The 12,500-nt window shown below is 58.0% G+C and overlaps 1 protein-coding gene across 5 annotated transcripts in view; it reads left to right on the top strand.

Annotated features, from left to right (window-relative positions):
• The first annotated feature begins 489 nt into the window (after window positions 1-489).
• The window catches only part of GRID2IP (Grid2 interacting protein), a 28,458-nt gene continuing 16,447 nt past the window's right edge, over window positions 490-12,500 (top strand). For 2 of the 5 annotated variants that reach the window (XM_057398079.1, XM_057398077.1), the window contains exons 1-4: window positions 2,870-3,182; window positions 9,772-10,026; window positions 11,561-11,646; window positions 12,039-12,108. In XM_057398079.1, coding sequence (XP_057254062.1) covers window positions 3,169-3,182; window positions 9,772-10,026; window positions 11,561-11,646; window positions 12,039-12,108 — 425 coding nt within the window. In that variant the 5' untranslated portion in view covers window positions 2,870-3,168. Of the gene's footprint in view, window positions 618-2,869; window positions 3,183-6,284; window positions 6,732-9,771; window positions 10,027-11,560; window positions 11,647-12,038; window positions 12,109-12,500 lie in introns of those variants that run through there. The other 3 variants (XM_057398075.1, XM_057398076.1, XM_057398078.1) reach the window with 3 other exon arrangements.

Genomic DNA, 12,500 nt, shown 5'->3' with positions numbered 1-12,500 from the left:
TGGGAAGGGGCTGATAAGGAGGGTCCCGTTGGGGGTGATTGGCTGGGTGGTGATTAGCTGATTGCTCCGCCTGCCAGGGCTGTCACAGGTGGAGAGGACGGGGCAGCAGCTTGGTGCTGCCGATGCTGTTTCAAGCATCACCTCCAAAAGCCTATTGCAATGGAAGGCAGATTCCAAACTGATCAGCCAGATCCCAGCCTGGCCGTGGCACAGCCTCTCTGTCCTGCTGCAATGTTTGCAACACATAGAACAGCCCCACCAGGGACATGTGGGGGACCCCAGCAGTGCTGTGTGATGGGCTGGTGTCTGGTGTTTCTCCTTCTTCCCCACGTGTTCCCTCTTTGCTGACTGGGTGTTGCGATGAGGTGGACGTGTTTTCTGCACCCTCAGTGCCTCCATACATACCATTACCTGCTCTGCTCAATGTCCCTTCCCTCTCCTCTCCCGGCTCCCATGTTGCAGGTGGATGACATCCTCGGTGACCAGCCGGAGGTGAAGGAGAAGGTGTTCACTGTCCTGAAGCAATACGCAGCGGAGCGGAAGGTGGAATACTTGGCCTATGCCCTCTGCATGGTCCTCACCCAGGAGTCCCACCAGCATCTCATTGACAGCATCAGGTACAGGGTGACAGTAACCTCCTGCGCTGGTCTATAAGCCACGGGTGCCCATCAGGCTGTGGGTGCTGAGCAGTGCAAGCATGGCCTAGGAGATCGGGGACCTGCACCATACCAGCCACCTGCCATCCCCATCCCTGCAGTGCTCACAGCCCCATGGAGCCACCACCTCCTCCTGCAGCGCGGATGTGGCTCCCGTTTCTGGCTGTCGTTCCCAAGGGAGATGGGGTTGGCTGCAGAAGGGCTGGCAGCTCTTCAAGAGCCTGGCCAGGAAATAACCCAGGTGAGGGGCAGCTGGGGGGGAGGTGTCTCTGTTGGGACCATGGGCACTGCCCGCAGCATCCCGGGATGCTCTGGCAATGCTCTGCTTGGGTTTGGGCAACTCCTGAGCCCCTGGCACAGCGGGTGTGTAGCGGGTCCCCCGCTCTTGCTGCAGTGTGGAGTGCAGGGCAGCGCACGGACACGTGGCGGGGATTACAGCCGGGCTGAGACGATGGCCATTAGGGAATCAGGTCTCCATCTGGCTGCACTCTGGGCCCGGCTTCCCAATTCCTGCTTTAATCAGTGGAATTGCGAGATATTACGGTTACCATAACAACGTCCCCGTGCCGGGGTCTCCACCGTGCCTGCCGCCAGCCGATGATCCGGTGATGGGGATGGTGGGAAGAGCGGGGCAGCGGCCCTTGCCGTGCAGTGTCCTCATGCTCTGCTGTGGCTGAACACGGGTCAGCTGGAACCCCCCTGTACTGGAGTGGGGACGGGCACAGAGCCCTGTAGAGCCAGCATGCGGAGGGGATTATCATATCCCATATAATTACATATTCCCTATAATTACACAGGATCATTTCCCGCTCAGAGAGGATCTGAATAAGTGTCCAAGTATTTCCTCCGGACCCAAGCCCATCTGCAGGGGCACAGCAGGTTCCCTCAGAATATTCCCATCCCAGTGACCCCCATGTTAGCAGAGGAGAATGTGGCTGAACCCGGTGCTGACATCCCTATGGCCAGCCCTGTATGCCATGGGGCAGCACCACGGGACAGCCCCCCTGATATCACATTGAAACCCCGCTGCTGCCCCATGCCCCTGTGTGAAGGGTTAACGGTGGGGCAAGACGCGCCGTGTATCAGGAAGCTGATCTTGGTTTAATGGAAATGAAATATTCAGCTTAGGGACAAGATTTACCATTTAATCTTAATGGAGTGAGGACAATAAAAAATCAAGGTGCTTTGGGAGCTGGTTTTGCAGCTGCGGGGTTCTGGGGAGCCAGGGGCAGCTCCGTGTGCGCTGCTGTACCCAATACGAGCTGCTGATCCTGGAGTTCCCCATCTGATGGGTTTGGTGCTGAGCAAGAGCTTTTAATGCTTTTAATAACCCTCTGAAAGGTGTGGGCAGCTCCTGGGTGCTCTGTGGGTGATTTCCCCATGGCTTGAGCCAGTTTAGTCCATCACTGACTGAGGGGTTTGGGCTCTGTGCCCTGAGCCAGCATCCTGGGACTGGGGAAGGGCTGTGCTGGGAGGTTTGTGCAAGGGGGAATCCTATCTCTGGCACTGGGATGGGGTGCTGGTGTGGCTGTCCCAGGGTGCAGAGCAGCCACCCCCAGGCAGCGGTGTGTGTTGGTGCAATTTAGGTGCACATGGATCCCATCTGAGCTGCCTGGGGCTCATCCTGCAGGACAACCCCTGCAGGCACATGGATCCATTCAAGGATGGGCTTGTGACCACACGGGTACCCCCCGTCCAGCCTTGGCGGCCCTGTGAGGCTGTGCCCAGCTCTCTGGGCTGTTTCCACCCAAGATGCTGGGGTGGAATCACACTCCCTCAGCCCACCCGTGCCTCCTGCCCTGCAGAGCCCAGAGGAGAGCAGCCGATAGGAAACTCCGAGGGGCTGGGATCACCCTTCCCTCCAGTGACAGTGATGCCCCTCAGCCAGGGACGAGGGAGCGATGATGAGGGTGATGGTCAGGGGTCCCCAACGCTCTCCCTGCTGTTCAAGCCCTGTCATGGGGTGCATGGTGGTGTCCCACTCTAGGTGCCCATGTGCCCCCTGCCATGCAGAGCCCAGTGGCCGCTACATCCCCATGTGCCACTGACCCTCACGCTGGCCTCATTGCATCTTCCCTCTGCACCAGCTGGGTTTATTTTCAGGCTGTTGGTGCTGCTCTGTCCTCCCTCCCCTCCTGTCCCCCCGGGGTTTAACGTGCTCCCTGCAGACTGCAGCAGCGCAGCGTAACCCAAGACCCCCCGACTCCATCGACCCAGGGCTGCAGATGTTTCTCCTCTGCTCGCCTCCAGCTGGGCTGTTTCCAGCACTGGTGGGCTGGTTTGTTTACTTCCCTTTAGCTCAGACGGATTCCATCCCGTTTGCCCAGAATTAAGCTCCTGCAGGTTTTAATTTGCTGACATTTTCCTCATCCCCGTGGCTGTGGATAGCAGGGATAACGCACGTGCTGCGCCAGTTCCTCCCCGCTCCCATCCCCTGCCCATATGGCTGTAGTAAAAGTGCACAACCGTGGTTCTGCTCAAGAAGGATGAAATACGGCAGCGAGGGGGGAAGATGAGCTGTCTCGGGTGAGTAACGGATGGACCTTTCCTGGCAGGCTGGGAGGGGAACGGCTTTTAAAGAGCTTAATTCTCAAACCGAGCAAAGGCGAGATGTGCTAAAAGTTAATTAACTCTTAGCATCCGTGTGGCGGCGGGGCTGCTCTTGTCGGGGAGCTGCTGGGGAGAGGGAACCTCTTGTCTTGTGGTTGCAAAGAGCAAAGCCTGGGTCTGGTCCTGGGGGAGCCGAGGGGTTCGTCTCCCCTGCTCCCCATGGTGATACCAAGTGTGTGTGCAGGGCTTGTGGAGGGGAGCGGGTTATTCTGGGCACGCCGGGGTCCCAGGGGCGAGAGCCTTGGCTCTGCTCTTGTTTCTGGGCTGGTTTCAAAGCAGGGCACAGCTGTGGTTCCAGCAGAGGAACGGCACCGGCTCTGCACCCAGTGCTGTGCACCCAAGTGCTCTGCACCCAGTGCTCTGCACCAAGTGCTCTGCACCCAGTGCTCTGCATTGCGTTTAGGTCTGAACTACCTTTTTTGCATGGGAATTGGGGAGCGATGGGGACACAGGTCCACTCGTCCCCACTCACCTGCAGTGTTACAAAAGCTGGTGCATAAAGCACTGGTGTTGACGCTCGCTGGACATCGTCCCATTAACCTGGATTTGGATAGCGGGATGCGGGTGTGCTCGGGAGCACATCCAACCTCTCACCCTGGCCCCATTAATTCATTAGGTGATAACTCTCGGGCTGTTTGGACTGCTCTGTGTTGTCATGGATCTGCTTTGAGCCATGTTGTGCTTCGCTCTGCTGCAGGGAGAGCAGTTGGGATAGTTCGTTACTTCCCTGCTTTGGTTATGGTCTGTTTGCTTCCCAAATAGCCTCTGTCCCAGTGGGAAACCCAAAGCGAGCAGCCCAAGTTGCTGGCCCTTTGGGCTGGGCGAGTGCTGCTTTGGTTGCAGTCCCTTTTGATCAGTGACAAAGATAAAATCACTGCCCATCAGGGGTTCCCTTATAACGGGAGAAATTCCATCGGGTTCATTTTAACGGCGCTCCAAACACGATCTATTTGTCTCAGCTTGTTTTTCACAGCAGTAACAGCGCTTGGCATGTTCCCGTATTAAAAGGCTCCAGCCATCTGTGACTGTCTCTGGATAAGAAATTTCATTTGAGCCATCGGGATTTATATATTACGGGTTGTGCTGCTTCCCTGCTTGTGGTCCCCTCCATGTACCCACTCCTCTAGGGCTGGGGGCAGCTTTCCAGGTCTTTTGGGCACTGATGCAGCTTGTATTGGGTGACACCCCCCCATCCCACATCGCTCTGGCTGTGGCTGATGCAGCACCTCAGACCACACACAGACACTGTCCCCCTGCCTGCGTAGAGCCTCTGGGGATGGAGGAAAAGCAGCTCTGGTTTGCTTCCATTCTAAAGAATCCCTAATCCGAGGGGCCAGCATATGTTCAGCTGCCCGAAAAAAGGGAATTAGGGCAGCAGGGATAAAAACTGTGCCAGCAGTGAAACACTGGGGAGCAGAGTTCCGTTTTCATTGGCGGAGTTCAAATAGGTCATGGCCAGAATGCCCCGGTGCAAATGGAGATCAGATTCTTCTGACAATCAAACCATGGCTGCAGCGCGGATTGTAGCAGCCTGGTCTGCCCGTGCCCCAGCACCCAGCCACCTCTTTCCTTTTGGGAAGTGGTTACGTGGTCTGAGCATGCCAGCACCTTGCACAGAACACGGAAAGCTGTGTTTGTGCTGCTGTTGCCAGCAGAAAGCAGGCTGGGGACGCTGGGCTGAGGAGGCTGCTCCCTGTGGCTCCGGGAAGCAGGAGGTGACACAGGAGATGCTGGTGCTTTTTGGGGGCTTCTTTGAAGGTCCCCAGCAGCTTCAGGGCTGTCTGTCCCTGCCAGGGAAGGACAAAGCCACCGGCTCTTGGTTCACACACAGGGGCACTGGGTTTGGGAGAGGTGAAAGCCCCCAGGGCTGATGGGGAAGGTGACCCCAGCCAGGCATGGGCTGCGGCGCTGCTCCGGGGAGGCTCTTACCAGCAGCTGATGCATCAATCACCACTGGAGCCCGTGTAGGGATGGGTCAGGAGAGGGTGACCTTCCCCAAAGGCCCCTGTGTGGGGCTCAGGGGTTTGGGTTGTCCCCAGGAAGCAGTGGGGTGGCTGGAGAATGGCTGTGAGAGGCTCCTGAACCCCACGTGCAGCCCCTGCATCCCACCGTGTCTGTGCTCTCGGGTGCAAAAGCACCTTCATTCCTATTTAATGGTAACAACGGCCACATCTGCAAAACATCTGCAGCCAGAGGAGTGATTATGGAGCCTCCATTACCGGGGATAACGGGATAACAGCCCCTGTGAAAGCTGCAGGTCCAGCTCGCTGCTGGGCTGGAGCAGGTCCCGCTCGTGCAGGAGGGTTCGGATGCTCCATGTCCCCTGGGGCTGTCGGTGCTGCTGGGGCTGGAGGCCAGTGCAAGGCTGCACGCGGGTCGGTTAGGATGGATCAAATCAGTACAGGTTCACAAGCAGAAGTCCTGACACTGGGTAAGGCTGTGCAGAGTGCATGAATTCCAGCACTGCAGCGCACTGTGGAGAAGCGCTTCTCCAGACTGGGAGCTGTTACCCAGAGCAGTTCAGACCCAATCCAAGAGTGGCTCAGTGCTTTAATCCACCCTGGGATGTGTTTTTCTCTGCACAACTGACAGACTCAAGGCCAAGCCTTTGCTTGTTGGTTTGGGGCTAAACCATCTACTTCTCTTTTTTCCTTCCTTTGCTACCCGGAGACCACGTCTGATGTTGGCAGCTCCGGGAAGCTTCACATCCTCTTCATCAAACGCGAGCGCTGTGCTTAAAGACGGCATTATTTAAATTAAAGATGTGGGGTTTATTATCTTCTACCCTTAATGCACAGCGCTGCTGTGTAAAAAGATGCTCTGAGCATGGGGAGAGCTTTGGGCCCTTGGTTTTGATGCTGGTGCCGGTCCTGGTCCAAGGCATCTCCACCTGGCACATCCCCGCCGCCGATGCCGTTCGCCTTTAAGCTTTCTCACCCATTATTGCAGCATGTAATTTAAACAGAAGCACTTTAGAAGTCAACTAATTAGCACCAGGGAGGCATCCCCCCCGGAGTTCGGCGCCGAGCCGTGCCCTCCTTTCTGCTGCGAGATCCTTCCAGATACACATCGCAGCGGCTGCAGCGCTTAGGGCAGGCGAGCGGCTCTGGAGCCGGAGCAGGGAGGGCAGAGCAGGCACTGGAGCCCCATTGCTCAGCAGGAGGCACGGGGTGGATGGTGCCGGTCCAGCCGGGGCTGGGTGCGTGGCGGGCAGCAGGCAGGGGCTCGGCACAGGTCGGGTTTGCTGCTCGCCGGCCCATCTGGCCGCGTCCCCGCGCACCGCAGGGGTGACAAGTGCCAGGGCGGCACCGGCTGGCGCAGGGCTTGGTTGTTGGATCCGGCCGCGTCGTGGGCGTGAGCCGAGGCTGAGGCTCAGCTGCATGAGGATCTGAAGCGTCTCCCCTTTGTTCCCGCTGCCGTACCCTGACAAATGGGAAAGGACCGGAGCTTCTCCCGGCATTTTCGGTACGTGTCCGCGCGTGGTGCTGGCTGTGGTGGGAAATGTCCCCGTGATGTCCCTCGCACGAGGCGGTGTCGTGGAGGCTCATCGGGAGCTGCTGGGGGGAGTTGAGTGAAGCTCAGGTGGAAAATTGGGGTGGGAGCTGGGGGGAGGCGGGAAGAGCCCATCTGGGTCTGCTTTGTCTCCATCACTGTGGTCCGGCAAAGGACGGGTGGTGAGGATGCGGTTTGGGGGTGCTGCGTGGTGCAGGGGGTGATGGAGCCAGCATTGGGGTCCTCTTGCTCCCAGCCCTGGCTGAGCACGAGCTCTGAGCAAACTTGGAGCTGCTTCTACCTGCTCCCACCAGGGCTGGAGCCACCACCACTGTCCCGCTCAAGGGGATGCGGCTGGCACTGGTGAATCTCAGCACCCAGCATCCCAGGGCAGCACCGTCTGCATGAGCTGGGTGCCCATCACAGGACTTCCGCGCCTGTGAAAGTGGTTTTCCATGGTGTGGGGTTGTCAGCGAGCACAGGCTGCAGGAACAGGGATGTTTGTCCAGAGGGGAGCTGCAAGGGGCCTGTCTTGGATTTCAAAAGCAGTGAGTGTGACTAAGACCAAGATGAGAGCCAGAGCAGGGAGCTGAGTGGATGGGGACCATCCTGCAGCATTGTGCTGCTGCCCCAGCGGGGCTGCTTCTGAGGAAGATCGAAGGCAAAGCATCCTGCAGCCTCTGGAGCCTCTCCTGGCCTGGAAATGACCCTGAATTCACACTCAGAGCATGGGCTGGGGATGCTTTTCCCATCCCTTTTCCAACAGGGAACAGAGCCAGGGCTGACCTGGAGCACCTGAGGAGGAGGAAGAGGAAGCTGAAGGCCAGAGGTCAGAGCTGCACACATCCCAAGCCCTCCCTGTCTGCCCAAACAGGGTGGGCGCATCCATACTCCCTTCATCCCAGTGGGATTTGCTGGGAGAGGGAAACCCCATCTGGGTGCTGCTCCTCAGTGCCACGCTGATGGGCAAAGGCAGGTTTATCCCATGGGATTGCAGGGAGGTGCAGAAATAGCCATGTTTCCTCATGAAGCACTAGGCACTGTGCTGGAGCAGAGGACAGGCTAAAGCACCAACGCTGTCTAATGACATCCCATGTGCTATCTTTGGAGGGTCTCTTGTTCAGGACCAGACCTTGGCAGCCACAGCTCAGAGGCATCCCCTGCTGAAGCACAGGGTGTCGGGAGCTTGGGGGTCCAGCACCCAGCAGCACTGCGGCTCCTCTCAGAGGGTTTTGCAGAAGGAAACCCTTTTGCATGCTTTAGTGGGATTATTATTACCAATGAGCTCCTCTCCTTGCTAAGGCACCGCTTTACCCCTAGCACTGAGTCAGTTCATCCCTAAAGCCCGTCCTTCGCCTGGTTATGGAGCTGAGCCGTACTTCACTCCTCAGCCCCGATGTCTGCATCAGGCAGCTCAAAGTGGGGCAGCCCCGCTGCAGCGAGCAGGGCAGCTTAATTTGGCCAGCTGAAATGGGAACGTGCCGGTTTTCCCTGCAAGGAACCCGGACTTCTCCCTGGTGGGAGCCCAGCATGGGCCAGAGGTGTGGGATCCGGCCGGGACTCACTGCTCCCCTGCATCCTTCCCCGCCACAGGGCTGCGGTCCCATAGGAGCCTGCTCACCGCTGAGTTTGGAGCATCCGTTGGCATCACCTTACTCTTTTCTAGTTGCTGCTTGATCACAAAGTGATTGTGAATTGTACCAGCGTGTTGCTTATTTTAAATCGTCACCAAATGCTTTGTGGGAGCGTATGCCAGGCTCGGGATGGTGGCGATCTGTTTGCTCCCACTCATCAGAGCTCATTGTGAGTTCTGCCTTTTGTTGGGGGAAAACAGAGATGTCCTGGTCACAGGAGGTTTAGGGTTTGAAGCTTCCCCTTCCTTCTCCTCTGGCTTCAGCCAGGCTTTTGGGTTCCTTTGGTGACACTGCCTGAGGAAGGGGACCGATGCCAGCCCCAGCCTCTCCAACCACTTTCACTGCATCCAATGCGGCCCCGTAAAGCAAGGTGCTGTGGGTCCTGTGACACTGAGTTTGCCCCAGTTAATGCTCCCCAGGGGATGAGGACCCCGGGCAGTTTGAGGTGATGCTCACATCCCTCCCGCAGCACAAGTGTCTGGGTTTGTGCTAATGTAGGGAGCGCGTCCTCCTGCACCGAGAGGTGATGAGCACTAACGAACCGCACAAGATGCTATTGTCTAACGCAGCTGCGAGGAGCAGCCCGGTGTGGAGTTGCTATAGAAACACCCGGAGATAACAGCTCCTCCTGAAGCCCCAAAGTGTGCAAACGGGAGGTGGGAGGAGGTGAGGGGGTGTCGGTGTCTCACTGTTGTGGTGGCAGAAGGGAAAGGAAAGGTGTCTCGGGGTGTTACAGAGGTGACACCCTGGCTGAGGTGGGAGCAGTGCGGATGTGCCCTCCTCCCAGGATCCCACTTTGCATCCACTGAGGGTTCAGGGGTCCTTTCAGGGGGCACAAGGGCCACTTGGCTGCTGGCACAGCAGCTCCTAACAGGCGAGGGGAGGGGGGTGACCTGAAGCAGAGCAAGTTCTCAGTGCTGTCCTCTTGTCTGCAGCATCCTCATCCCCGCAGCATCAGCATCTCACAAGGGGTGTGAGGGTCCTTCCTGGCCATAGCAGGAGGGTGGCAACAGCCAAGGCTGGAGCCAGGGAATGTGGAGTCCTGTCTGAGCTGTTTGAATCTGTCTCAGTGCTGTGGAGAGGTCTGACATCCTCACCCTGCTGGAGCCGTGCACGAGATGGGGCAAGAGATGCCGCTGGCATCCCTGGTGTCCCCAGCATCCCTGGTGTCCCCAGCATCCTTGGTGTCCCCAGCATCCCTGGTGTCCCCAGCATCCCTGGTGTCCCCAGCGTCCTTGGTGTCCCCAGCATCCCCATCTCTGCGAGGACTGAGGCCAAGGGCGCAGGAGGAGCCGGCGCTCCCAGTTACAGCTGGATCCGGAGCTCCGGGCCACATCTGCCCCGCTCTCCTCACTCCTTCCCTGGGGTCACTCTTGCAGGATCTTCATCCCCAAGAAGCACCGGCAGCGGTTCGACGAGGTGGTGTCGCAGAGCCTCATCAGCAAGCTCTGCCGCTCCAAGAGCCAGCAGCACAGCCACCGCCTGCGGCGCAGCCGGAGCGAGGACCACCAGGAGCGGCTCCTCGTCTCCACCCGCGCCAGCTCCGTGCCCCGCAGCCACGAGGAGCTCAGCAAGAGCCTGCGCAAATCCACCTCGCTCCTCACCAGCAATGTGGCCTCGGGGGCTGCCCGCAGGTAACACGGCTCCTGCGGGCCCCTGGGCTCATGGAGGCAGCCTCCGGTTCTGTGTGGAGGGATGGCAGGGAAAGGGGATGCCTTTGGGGTGAGGAGCGGGTGGAGTCCAACAGGGATGAGGATGACTGGGCATGTTTGTGCTCCTTGTGCTAGCTCTGAGCCATTCTTTCTGTCCCATCGCTTTCGCAGGGTGGGCTGGGATGAGCCACAGGAGGAGCTGAGGTGGCAATGGCAGGGTGTGAGGGGATGCTGGCTTCTGTGACAATGGGATGTGGGGTACTTTGATGTGTCAGTGGGATGCAGGGTACCTGGATGTGTCATTGGGATGCAGGGTACCTGGATGTGTCAGTGGGATGCAGGGTACCTGGATGTGTCAGTGGGATACAGGGTACCTGACAGTGCTGGTGGGATGCAGGGTACTTCGATGTGCCATTGGGATGCAGGGTTCATGGATGTACTGGTGGGACGCAGGGTACCTGGCTGTGCCAATGGGATGCAGGATACGTGGCCGTGCCAGGCACCTTGGCACAGAACAGGCTGTGCTGTCCTGTCCTGCCCTGCCCCAGTGAGTGTCTGTGTTTGAGGCCATGGGAGGAAGGACGAAAGAGGGACAATCCCTGGTGCACAGGGGATTGACCCATTTCCCACTGCTCATATGGCCAGAGCTCAGCTGGCGGTGCCTCCTGCTGCATTCCCAGCAGGATTTGCTCTGACAGCACAGCTGGGGAATCCTCCGGGATGGGCAGTGCTGCCACAGGCATGCCCCGAGCTATTCCCCTGCCTGCAGCTGGTATCTGCAGGGAGTTCAGCAGCATCCCACCTCCTGCCAGGGTAATTTTTGGTGTGACTGGTCCAAAATCCAGCTCCGGCACAGTCTCCTTTCCTGACAGCGCAGGATACAGCCCTACAACAGGCTCTGTGCTTGCAAATGATCTCAGCAACGTTGCTTCCCCCCAGCTTCCTGCAGGGAACAACTCCCAGCTCCAATCAGCCTCCCAGCAGGGTGATTTCCTAATGCTCCTTCCAAAATTTCCTAGTGGAATGTAATTCCTCTCTCATCAGCCGACGAGATCCTTGCCCCTGAAGCACGCTGTCTCCTGTTCTGGGCAATATACAAGCTGTATCCCACGTCCCACTTTAAAACCACGTTGGATTTGAAGGGCTGGATGGTGGATTTATACGTTCAATATTTAATGTAGAGTCAAAGTCCATGCGCAGGGGCTTTGCCCTAAAGAGCTGTTGTCTCCTCCAGACCCTCCAACCTCCCCATGCTGGAGCCCTGGTTAATGGATGTTCAGCTTTAGCTTGCAGACAGCAGTAACTGGGTCTAAAGGAGCCCTCCAGAGCTCCAGCATGGGTGGCCTGGTCCCAGTGGGGACTGCATCTGCCTCAGGGCTGCGGTGATAGCACGTAAGGGATGGCACCTGCATCCCTCCAGCCCTCCCCAAGGCGATGCCAGGGCTCTGGAGGGGCTGGGGCACGGAACAAGAACCAAGCACTGGGCTCTGGTTTCACGCTTGCTTTTCCCCTGCAGAACTGTGCGGGTCTATAAAGGCAACAGAAGCTTCGGCTTCACGCTGCGTGGCCATGCCCCGGTGTGGATCGAGTCTGTGCTGCCAGGTAAGGAAACCCCCAGCCACCGGATTCAGGCACTGATTTATCTGGGGTCTGAATTGCAAGCTTTCAGTACCTGCTGTTGGCTGGAAAGGGGCAAAAGTAACTGGTGCCTTTGGTGCATTTTGGTCTGGCTTGAGGCACTTCCTGCCTTGAAAGGTGGGAAACGTTCCATGTGCAGTGAATAGCCTGGAATCATACCTGCATTTCCAATGCAAGCTGGGTGCTGGCATCACCATGCCCAGTGAATGGCCCCAGCCCACTCAGATAATCCAGCTGCCGTGGATTCCCTGCTCCAGGGGGGGCTTCCCTGGCCATGGAGCAGTCGGAGAGCTGGGACCCATCCCTGTGAGCAGGGATTTGCCAGCTAAAGCCCCTCTTGTTCCCTGTGGATTTAGGGAGCCCAGCGGAGAAGGCTGCCCTCAAGGCTGGAGACCGGATCCTATTCCTCAATGGCCTGGACATGAGGTAGGAGGCTCTTTAGAAGACCTGTGCCAAGGGCTCCTGGGGTGGAAGGTGGCCAAGCGCCGGCATCTTCATTGTTCACTCCTGTGCAACCCAAATGAGACCTGGTGATCCCTGAGAGCTCTCTGCTGAGGTGCACGGGGGGGTTGGCCCATGTGGACCTCTCCTTTAACATCCCCTTATGAAAACTGGCTCTGCGAGTGGTGTTTCAGCTCCATCCCTGCTCCTCCTTTGACATCTCTGTTCCAGTAACCATGTACAATGCATGGCACTGAATGCAACTGGTGTCCTGACTGCAGCCCACCCCAGACCCTGATCCGAGCCACTGTGGGTTATGTTGTGCATGTTAAAGCCCTGGGGCTCTGCTTTTGAAAGCAGCAGAGCACCAGCCAGCC

The sequence above is a fragment of the Pezoporus wallicus genome, unplaced genomic scaffold, assembly GCF_028554395.1.
Source record: "Pezoporus wallicus isolate ANWC-B61680 ecotype Strahan unplaced genomic scaffold, APGP_CSIRO_Pwel_v1 contig_6274, whole genome shotgun sequence".
NCBI classification, from domain to species: domain Eukaryota; kingdom Metazoa; phylum Chordata; class Aves; order Psittaciformes; family Psittacidae; genus Pezoporus; species Pezoporus wallicus.
This window is presented reverse-complemented; position numbering and strand designations above follow the sequence as displayed.